Source organism: Colobus angolensis, unplaced genomic scaffold, assembly GCF_000951035.1.
Source record: "Colobus angolensis palliatus isolate OR3802 unplaced genomic scaffold, Cang.pa_1.0 Scaffold58, whole genome shotgun sequence".
Taxonomy (NCBI): domain Eukaryota; kingdom Metazoa; phylum Chordata; class Mammalia; order Primates; family Cercopithecidae; genus Colobus; species Colobus angolensis.
Window position 1 is genome coordinate 11,120,455 of NW_012119376.1, and position 11,392 is coordinate 11,131,846.

The following is an 11,392-nucleotide window of genomic DNA, read 5'->3' on the forward strand; positions in this document are numbered from 1 at the left end:
TTTTTTCTTTTTTTTTTTTTGAGACAGAGTCTCATTCTGTCACCCAGGCTTGAGTGCAGTGGCACAATCACAACTCACTGCAGCCTTAACTTCCCAGGCTTAGGTGATCCTCCCACCTCAGCTTCCCAGGTAGCTGGGACTACAGGTGCGTACCACCATGCCTAGCTAATTTTTTGTACTTTGTTTGTAGAGGCAGGGTTTCACCATGTTGCCCAGGCTGGTCTCAAACTCCAAGCAATCCACTGCCTTGGCCTCCCAAAGTCTTAGGATTATAGGCATGCGCCACTGCACTCAGCCCTGTCTCTATTTTTAAAAAACAATTAAAATGCTGGGCACGGTGGCTCACACCTGTAATCCCAGCATTTTGGGAGGCCAAGGTGGATGGATCATGAGGTCAGGAGATCAATACCAGTCTGGCCAATATGGTGAAACCCTGTCTCTACTAAAAATACAAAAATTAGCCGGGCGTGGTGGTGGGCACCTGTAATCCCAGCTACTCGGGAGGCTGAGGCAGGAGAATAGCTTGAATCTGGGAGGCGGAGGTTGCAGTGAGCCGACATCATGCCACTATACTCCATCCTGGGTGACAGAGCAAAGACTCCATCTCAAAGAAAAAAAAATTTAAAAAAAAAAAAAACACCTTTTTGGATAAGGGGGGCAGGATTCAGTATTTGCTTAGTTGCTATAAACCTTTGACAGTTTTCCAGAGATTTAACAAATTTGGTTTGACAGTTTATGCTTACTGTCTGATGTTTTGGTTGGGGGATTGGAGCTTGGAGCTTCCTGTTACACCATTTTGTTGATATCACCTCCCTTGATAAGATTTTCTCTTTTTTCTTTTTCCTTTTTTTAAAATTTTTATTTATTTATTTATTTTTTGAGACAGGGTCTCGCTCTGTCACCCAGGCTAGAGTGCAGTGGCGAGTGGCAGGATCTCGGCTCACTGCAGCCTCAGCCTCCCCGGCCTTAGGTGATTGATCCTCCCACCTCAGCCTCCCAAGCAATTGGGACTACAGGCATGCACCACCATGCTCAGTTAATTTGGGTTCTTTTGCTTTTTGATTTTTCTTTTGGTAGAAATGGGGTTTTGCCATGTTGCCCAGCCTGGTCTCAAATTCTTGGGCTCAAGCCATCCTCCCACCTCAGCCTCCCAAATTCCTGGGATTACAGGCCACCACGCCTGGCCCACTTTTCTTGTTACTTCTTTAAAGAAAATAAGCAAGCAGTGACTGAATAAGATTTTAAAGGTTAACTTGTCCATGACTCCCTTTCCCCACAGAAACAAACTACTGAGAGCACTCACTCCTTCTGAGGATCAACTGAGATAATGAGATAATAAATGTGCCTGGCCCATTGTAAATATTCCATTAAAAGTATTATTAGTAGTTGGCCGGGCGCAGTGGCTGACGCCTGTAATCCCAGCACTTTGGGAGGCTGAGACGGGTGGATCACGAGGTCAGGAGATCGAGACCATCCTGGCTAACAAGGCGAAACTCCATCTCTACTAAAAATACACACACACACAAAATTAGCCGGGCGTGGTGGCAGGCGCCTATAGTCCCAGCTACTAGGGAGGCTGAGACGGGTGGATCACGAGGTCAGGAGATCGAGACCATCCTGGCTAACAAGGCGAAACTCCATCTCTACTAAAAATACACACACACAAAAAATTAGCCGGGCGTGGTGGCAGGCGCCTATAGTCCCAGCTACTAGAGAGGCTGAGGCATGAGAATGGCAAGAACCCAGGAGGCGGAGTTTGCAGTGAGCCAAGATTGTCCCCCTGCACTCCAGCCTGGGTGACTGAGCAAGACTCTGTCTCAAAATATATATATATATGTGTGTGTGTGTGTGTGTGTGTGTGTGTGTATAAAATTAGTAATTATTATTTTGCACTTTAGTGTGAATTGAAATGCTTGATATTCTAGATCTAGGGAAACCTCAATACCAGATTGCAGTGGCATTTACTTCCTCTTTTTAGAGATAGCTAAAGGTAGCATCATTCTTCCTCAGTGGCAGCCACCTGCCCTCAAATATCTTAAATGTCTATTTGATCCTCAGCCAGAGTCTGGATCCACAATTATATTTCTTTTTTTTTTGAGATAGAGTCTTGCTCTATCGCCCAGGCTGGAGTGCAGTGGTCCGATCTCAGCCCACTGCAGCCTCTGCCTCCCAGGTTCCAGTGATCCTCCTGCCTCAGCCTCCCAAGTAGCTGGGATCACAGGCGTGCGCCACCACATCAGGCTAATTTTCTGTATTTTTAGTAGAGATAGGGTTTTACCATGTTGGCCAGGCTGGTCTCGCACTCCTGACCTCAAGTGATCCACCCGCCTCGGCCTCCCAAAGTGCTGGGATTACCAGGTGTGAGTCACCACATCGGCCCACAATTATATTTTGTAAATATTATAAGATTTATTTACTTACTTATTTATTTATTTATTTATTTGAGCTAGAGTCTCACTCTGTTGTCCAGGCTGGAGTGCAGTGGCACAATCTTGGCTCACTGCAACCTCCACCTCCCAGGTTCAAGTGATTCTCCTGCCTCAACCCCTGAGCAGCTGGGACTACAGGCACATGCTACCAGGTCCAGCTAATTTTTTTTATTTTTAGTAGAGATGGGGTTTCACCATCTTAGCCAGGATAGTCTTGATCTCCTGACCTCGTGATCCGCCTGCCTCAACCTCCCAAAGTGCTGGGATTACAGGCATGAGACATCACGTCTGGCCATATTATAAGATTTCTAAGGCTAGACCTGGAAAAAGAAACAATAAAATATAAATTCAATTCATGTAAAGAGAAAGGATACTTGCAGTATATTGCAGTATTTTCCACTGCCCTCTAAAAATAAATAGAAAAGAAAATATAGACTAAAAGAAAATATAGACTGAAAGAAAAGGCAAAAATAAAGCTGCATATGATGCCTGCCAGAGCACCTAGAGAAAACACATGGAAATGCTGTGGAAAATACCTGCAAAGGGAAGCAACTAATACAGGATCTTCTTGAAACACTCAGAAACTCACATTGTTATTCTTAACTTCCCAGAAGTTAAGAACTCAAGTGATCTGGCTGGGATCAGAACCTGCACCTCTTGAAGTTGAATACTTAGTAAATCTATCCACTTCTCCACATGTTATATAGATGTTTTTCATTCCCTGGACATTCTCCCGCTTATTTCTTCATAGCCCTAATGGCCTGCCCACTGAATACAAAAGAGATGCTGGATAAAGAATCATTGTCGAGATGTATGATTAACTTGCCTAAATGTGAACCCAGTTTTGCAATGAAAACCTTGTATCTCTGCCATCCAAAACTTTGTAAAAGCTGTATTCATGGTGTTTTTGCTTATGCAGAAAAATGCATTTCATATTTGTCAGGTATTGTTTTAACATGTGTTTCATATCAAATACAAGAAAAGCCAAATGTAATCTTAAAAAAAATATTGGCAAGATCTGCTAAGAGTGAGTCTTCCAGCACATCTGGGAACCACTGTAAAAAACTAACTCAACATTCTGGACTCTTGGATGGCCAGATTATTAACTGGTTTACCAGAAGCACTTTTAGTGCAAGCCAAGGCATATAAGAAATATTTTAGACCCATAGACCATTAAATACTGTACAGTTAGCCCGCTGCATGAGAAAAACAGCAAATGTTTTCATGGAAATGTCTAGTTCCATTCATAACAAAGAAAAGAAACCATGCGTTTGTTAACAGTTGCATGTGGCAGTCTAGATTCTATTGCTAAAGTGTTAATGGAAGATTGAGTATCAGACTTTTTTGCTAAAACAAGTTAAACATTACAAATTATAGCATAAAGCAAATTATAATCCCATTGGCCTTGAATTTGACTTAGCTCCTGTATAGGAAAGAGTAGGAACATTTCTCCTAGAACCTCGCATAAAATCCAAATCTCGATTTCTATTTTTTCCTCTCATGTCAAGTACTTTTTTGGAGGTAAGTCCAAGGAGAAAAACACTAAGGAATATAATGTCATTTGCAATGAGAGATATTTAAAACATTTCTCTTTTCCCCATACAGCCTAGGAGTGGATGTTTGTTCATTGTTTAACCTAGGCCTAAGAATCATTTCTTATATTATCCTTACATAGCATAATGGCCCTAAAATAGCTATATTTGGATTCTTGCCTGTCCCCAGTGGATAAACACTGCTCAATTTGTATTACTTGCATTTGGCAGAAGTTGGTTTAAGCAAATTAGAGATTCCTGGGGAGCTTGAAAATACATTGATAACCCAGTCTCCCAACTCCCTTTGGATAGGAACTTATCCCTGTTATTTCATTTTTTAAGTTCTAATTATAATGGGTAGCTATGATTGAGACCACTGGAAAGAAATACGCTTTTGATGAGGGCAAGAAAACCTGGTCATAGTTTTTGAACAAATCCAAATAATATATTGAATAGAACTTGAATCTTTGAAAAGAGTTTTGAGGATTATTTTTTCCCAGCCCCATACTATATTATAGTCGTAAGCAATAATCTGAAAGATGTAAACAGCCAGTCATTAGAATTTTTTTCTAAAACCGGGCGCAGTGGCTAATGCCTGTAATTCCAGCCCTTTGGGAGGATGAGGCGGGTAGATCACCTGAGTTCAGGAGTTTGAGACCAGCCTGGCAAACATGACAAAACCCCATCTCTACTAAAAATACAAAAATTAGCCAGGCGTGTATACAAAAACACACACACACAAAATGGTGGGCGCCTGTAATCCCAGATACTCGGGAGGCTGAGGCAGGAGAATTGCTTGAACCTGGGAGGCAGAGGTTGCAGTGAGCTGCGATTGCACCATTGTACTCCAACCTGGGCAACAAGAGTGAAAATCTGTCTCAAAAAAAAAAAAGAAAAAAACAAATTTTTTCTAATAAGTACATTTGGTAGTAGACCACAACCTAAACAGGTTTCTACACCTTTATGCAAAGAAAAAAATGGCATTGAATTGCAATGTCAGAATCTACACAGCAGGCCAAGTCACAGCCTTGCTGCTAGGTTGGGAATAGCTTCTTTCATTCACCTCCAGGCATTTAAAGAGGCACCCACTACTCTGAGGTAACCCCATCATGGCATGTTATTTCCCCAACACCAGGAATTCAGGAAGATTAAAGCACTAGAAGAAATGAAGACACATGTGTTAAAACATAACATTTTGGCAGAATAATTATCTCCTTTAATTCTAGTAGCTCAAGTAGAGTGGGATTTATGATTCACATTTTTTATTGTTTAGGGATAAATAACAAAAATTTATGGAATGCCAGCCGGGCGCGGTAGCTCACACCTGTAATCCTAGCACTTTGGGAGGCCAAGCTGGGCGGATCACTTGAGGCCAGGAGATTGAGACCAACCTGGCCGACATGGTAAAACCCTGTCTCTACAAAAAACACAAAAATTAGCCAGGTGTGGTGGCCCACGCTTATAATCCCAGCTACTCAGGAGGCTGAGGTAGAAGAATTGCTTGAACCCAAGAGTCAGAGGCTGCAGTGAGCAGAGATTGTGCCTCTGCACTCCAGCCTAGGCGAGAGAGTGAGACTCCATCTCAAGAAAAAAAAAAAAAAAAATTATGCGTGCCAAGCACCCGTTTAGGACTCATGAAATTTACAAGAGATCATAGACAAAGCAAATAAGAAAATTACTTATTAGAAGGTAAGTGTCATGGAGAAAAATAAAGCAGGAAATGGGAACAAAGTTTCCATTTAAACAAAATGTCAAGCAAGGCTTCACTGAGAAGGTGCCAGTTGAGCAGATACCTGAAGGAGATGAGAATTGTGTGGATAGCTGGGCAAAAAACATTCCAGGGTGAGGGCTCAGTGAGCACAATCCCAGGAAAGAAGTCTTTTTACTTTTGCTATAATTATTTGCATATAGATTATTCAATTGAAAGCAAACTTTCTTTTTTCTTTTTCTTTTTCTTTTTTTTTTTTTTTTGAGACAGAGTCTCACTCTGTCACCCAGGCTGGAGAGCAGTGGCACAGTCTCGGCTCACTGCAACCTCCACCTCCTGGGTTCAAGCAGTTCTCCCATCTCAGCCTCCCGAGTAGCTGGAATTACAGGAGCCCACCACCACCCCCAGCTAATATTTGTGTTTTTAGTAAAGACAGGGTTTCACCATGTTGGCCAGGCTGGTTTTGAACTCTTGACTTCAGGTGATCTGCCTGCCTCGGCCTCCCAAAGTGCTGGGATTACAGGCGTGAGCCACCGTGCCTGGCCTGAGCAAACTTTTGTTAATAAAAAAAATTTTTTTTTTTTTTTTGAGATGGAGTCTCACTCTGTTGACCAGGCTGGAGTGCTGTGGCATAATCTCGGCTCACTGTAACCACTGCCTCCTGGGTTCAAGTGATTCTCCTGCCTCAACCTCTGGAGTAGCCGAAACTACAGGCGTGGGCTACCATGCCTGGCTACTTTTTGTATTTTTAGTAGACAGGGGTTTTGCCATGTTGGCCAGGCTTCTATCAAAAAATTGTATCTCTCCCAAGAGGAGTATATGACTCCATGTAAGTCATTATACTCCTGTTGACATGTTTGATGGTACAAAATGGATAATAATAACCTTTACCAATTATTAAAACTTAGAGCCCCTAACCCTAAACTTAACTCTAACTTTGCCAATTTTTCCAATAAGGAGACCACAGCTAAAAGATATTAACTAATATCCCAGGGGCACATACACAGTCAGGTAAATTTTAAGTTTTACTTAAATTTTCTCTAGGTCTGTCTGACACCAAAGCTCATGCTCTAAACTGCTATGTCTATTTCTACCAACTCCACTCTAAAATAAATACAAGGAGGCCTCTCTTAACCACAGTAGATGTGCTGTAAATAACATATATAACTTCTATCTGTGTAACCTTCTGTAAGCCACTTGGCCTCCCTCAGAGTCTGTTTTCCTATCTATTAAATAAGGGAGCTGAACTAAGTCATCTGTTAAGTATCTTCTAGCCACAAAATACTATGGTTCTGTGATAGATTAACTTAACTACTTTCACATAATGTGAGTCCTACAAATCAATGATGTGATCAATAAACATGCATTGATTACCTTTTCTTTGGATCAGGCAAAATCTACAAAACTCCATGCCACAAATAATGTTTACTTGATAATTTAATTATATGTGTTTTTCTTTTTCTTTTTTTTTTGAGACGGAGTTTCAATCTTGTTGCCCAGGACGGAGTGTGATGACGCGATCTCAGCTCACCGCAACCTCTGCCTCCTGCATTCAAGCAATTCTCCTGCCTCAGCCTCCTGAGTAGCTGGGATTACAGGCATGCACCACCACGCCTGGCTATTTTTGTATTTCTAGTAGAGACAGGATTTCTCCATGTTGGTCAGGCTGGTTTCGAACTCCCAACCTCAGGCGATCTGCCCGCCTCTGCCTCCCAAACTGCTGGGATTACAGGCGTGAGACGCCGCACCTGGCCAATTATGTGTTTTGATATAGAATGCAAGCAATCTGGATATCTTGGCCGGGCATAGAATCTCAGGTTGAAACTCCAACGCCTGCAGAGCCAGGCAGGAAATTTAAATAGGCGAAATGGAAATGGGTGTTCAGACATGGCTCTGTGTCAACTCAAAACAGCCATTTTAGGGGCAGGCACGGTGGGTGGCTCACGCCTCTAATCTCAGCACTTTGGGAGGCTGAGGCCGGCGGATCGCTTGAGGTCAGGTGTTCAAGACCAGCCTGACCAACATGATGAAACCCCATCTCTACTAAAAATGCAAAAGAAAAGAAAAGAAAATTAGTGGGGCGTAGTGGCATGCACCTGTAACCTCAGCTACTCAGAAGGCTAAGGCACAAGAATCGCTTGAACCTGGGAGACCGAGGCTGTGGTGAGCTGAGACCGTGCCACTGCACTCCAGCCTGGGCGACAGAGTAAGACTCTGTCTCAAACAAAAATAAAACACAGCCATTTTAGTACGTTGAAAAGCGTGTTCCATTTTAACCTAAATGTGTTATATCTTTTAACTTACAAATGCAGATGTGCCATCATTATTTCTGGTGACATTATTGAAAAAATTAGGTAAGATGGACTCCCTTAAAGAATCTAAAATTACCATTTATCGCCTCACTCCTTACTCATGTGTCCGTACTTATTGCCTGCATAGCACCCACCTCAACTACCAGCATCAGAAAACAAGTTCCGGCCGGGTGCAGTGGCTCACACTTGTAATCCCAGTACTTTGGGAGGCCGAGGTGGGTGGATCATTTCAGGTCAGGAGTTCGAGACCAGCCTGGCCAACATGGTGAAACCCTGTCTCTACCGAAAATACAAAAATTAGCCAGGCGCGGTGATGGTTGCTTGTAATTCCAGTTACTCCGGAGGCTGAGGCAGGAGAATTGCTTGAACCTGGGAGGCGGAGGTTGCAGTGAGCTGAGATCATACCACTGCACTCCAGCCTGGGCAACAGAGCAAGACTGTCTCAAAAAAAAGAAAGAAAGAAAGAAAAGAAAACAAGTTCCATGAGGGCAAGATCTGTCTATCTGTTCACACACCTATGCCCATGGCTCCTCGCACTGTGCCTATTGCATAATAAGTTATCCACAAATATTTATTAAATGAATAACTGAATAAATTTCAAGATTGAGGATAAATTTGAGTTTAAAGAAATCAGTATCAGTTCTGAACTGACATCTTAAAATGTAACTCAAGACATGGACTCTAGCCCTTAATTCGTCCCTAATGCAAGTTACGTTACCCTCTGGTCCTCGGTTGTCTCAACCATAATGCAAGGAGTGAGGTAATAAAAGACCCCCTTCAGGTCCCCAAATCTCTGATCCTCTGAACTCTACTAGTTGTGCAGAATATAGAAAACATTTGATTTAATAGACGTTTGACCTGAATATCTTCACCTTGTGTAGACCAGAATTTAAATACAAGTGCTTGCTGGGCCAGGCAGGAAACATAAAAACGTGAAGTGGGTTGGGTGGCAAATTGCCTTAAGCAATTTGCAATTACAAAGGCCAAACTGAAAAATATCGAAACCAAAAAGAATGCAAATGAAATAAAACCACAAAAGGAGGAACATCTGAGTAGTTGCTTGGAATCACAATCTCTTGAGGGGTCAAGAATTGTTCCTAGGCCTCATGTTACATAAATGTGATTAATGTTAAGCAATTGAAGAAGGATAAATCATTAGCTTGCAGAGATCAAGATGATAAGACTCCTGATCTCTGACCCTGCATTAATCTCTTGACCAGACTCCTGCTACACTTGTCCAAACCATCATCTTTATGAGTGTGGCAGTTGATGGGGCATGTTTGCTGTAGTAAGATAATGTGGCCACATTCCACCCTGCTGTGTGTGGTTGAAGTAGAGGACTGTAGCCCAGAGACAAAGGCATGAGACACCCAGTCGACTGTGTGAAAGAAGCCCACCACCCAGGATCCAAAGGCAGTAATGGTCCAGGGGGTCAGAGATGGAGCAACTGCTCTCAGGAAGCCTTCAGCCGAGCACAGGAACAAGGGCCCATATGCATTCTGCAGGCCTGCCACGCTAGCTTGAGCACAGAATGCTGTGCTTCCTCCAGTTGCTGGAGTTTGTGGACAGCTTTGATCCTCTATGACCATCTGCCTGGTCACCAAATTCCAAAGCCATGAAATATTGTGGACTCTCCCAACTTCCCTAGTTTTCAGTCATTCATCGAGTCTTGCAAAGCATTCTTCTACCTGCCCTCCACACCTATCCCTGCCTTTTCACTTTCATAGCCCCCATCTGAATTCATGCTCTATCAACTCCCCTTTGTTATAGCAGCCCCCTGATCCCCTCAGCTCCTGTATTCTTCAACTCTGGTCTTTCCTGCAAACTGCCAAGCCTTCTGAATTTCCATGGCATGAAGGACACATTGACATTTAAAGCCTTCCACCATGTGACTTCCAATGATTTCTCCCATGAGTCTTCCACTCCTGTGGAATTGTTCAACCAAGTGTTGCCCAAATGTGCCTTGTTGAATTTTGTTCCCACACCTTTGTTTGTGCTGTCTCACCCAGAGAGGACACCCTTCTACTGCCTCTTCGCCCATCCAAATGGTGCCAGTGTTTTCAAAAGCCTGTTCAGGTTCTACTTCCTCCCTGAAGCCTTGCTCAACAACTTTGCCCATATTATTACTTCCTTCTTTAAACTCTGACAAAACATTAACTCTACTGCATACTTCACATTTAGAGGTACATGATACCAAGTTCCAGATCTGTTTTGTTGATGTCTATGTTTTGCTTCTCAATCCAAATACAATGTCTAGGGAGCAATGAGTTAGCAACTAAGGTAGTAGCTTCTTAAAACAAATGCTCAGTAAATACTGTTGAATGTGATAAGCCCATCTAAGAGAGTCAATGGAAGAAGAGTTTTTTTTGTCCTAGATACAAAGAACTGAATTCAAAATTACTATTTGCAAGACAGTATTATATTCTATGATACCAGCCAGGGGGCATTTCCTAAAGCTTCACTAAAGCAGTTTGAGAAGCAAGCTTTCGCTTCCCTAAAGATAAAGTATTTTTGCTACTTTTGGTCATGCAACTTGAGATATGAGAAAAACAACTTCCCTGGCTAATAGGAAACAAGCATTTTGAGAATTTCTTTTGTATCTTAGGAAGAACTAATGACTTTAGCATAACTGGTAAAGTGATTCATGGAAAGTCATATGCAAATTATTATAAACCAAAAAGAAATCAGAGAGAAACCCATATTTTATATTTTAGTTCTTCTCTGTCATCATCAGAGGTGATTTTAAAAATTTCAACCTGAGAAAACTGATTTTTTTATAAAAAGGAAAAAAAGTTAAAAAAAATTTATGCATACGTGAATATATTTATTTTGTTGAAGAAATGTTCTTTTTTTGTTTTTTTGAGTCTTGCTCTGTCACCCAGGCTGGAGTGCAGTGGCGCAACCTCAGCGCACTGCAGCCTCTGCCTCCCGGGTTCAAGTGATTCTCCTGCCTCATCCTCCCAAGTAGCTGGGATTACAGACAAATGCCACCATGCCCGGCTAAGTTTGTATTTTTAGTAGAGACGTGGTTTATCCATGTTGGTCAGGCTGGTCTCAAACTCCCAACCTCAGGTGATCCACCTGCCTCAGCCTCCCAAAGTGCTGGGATTACAGGCATCAGCCACTGCGCACATGCGCTCACGGCCTGGAGTAATATTCTTTAAATAAGGATGAGCTAGAATGGAGACAGTTGACCATAACTGCTTTTTTTCCCTAGCAATTCCTCCACTATTCAACTTTCCATTAACTGGAACCAATTCATAGAATTAAGATTATATTGGGCAGGCGCAGTGGCTCACGCCTGTAATCCCAGCACTTTAAGAGGCTGAGGTGAGCAGATCTCTTGAAGTCAGGTGTTCAAGACCGGTCTGACCAACATGGTGAAACCCTGTCTCTACTAAAAATACAAAA

General features: G+C 42.4%; 1 protein-coding gene across 1 annotated transcript in view; it reads left to right on the forward strand.

Annotated features, from left to right (window-relative positions):
• Positions 1-11,392, forward strand: part of SGK1 (serum/glucocorticoid regulated kinase 1) — a 169,039-nt gene that overhangs the window by 93,434 nt on the left and 64,213 nt on the right. The window contains exon 4 of the mRNA XM_011962122.1: positions 6,267-6,290. Coding sequence (XP_011817512.1) covers positions 6,267-6,290 — 24 coding nt within the window. The remainder of the gene's footprint in view (positions 1-6,266; positions 6,291-11,392) is intronic.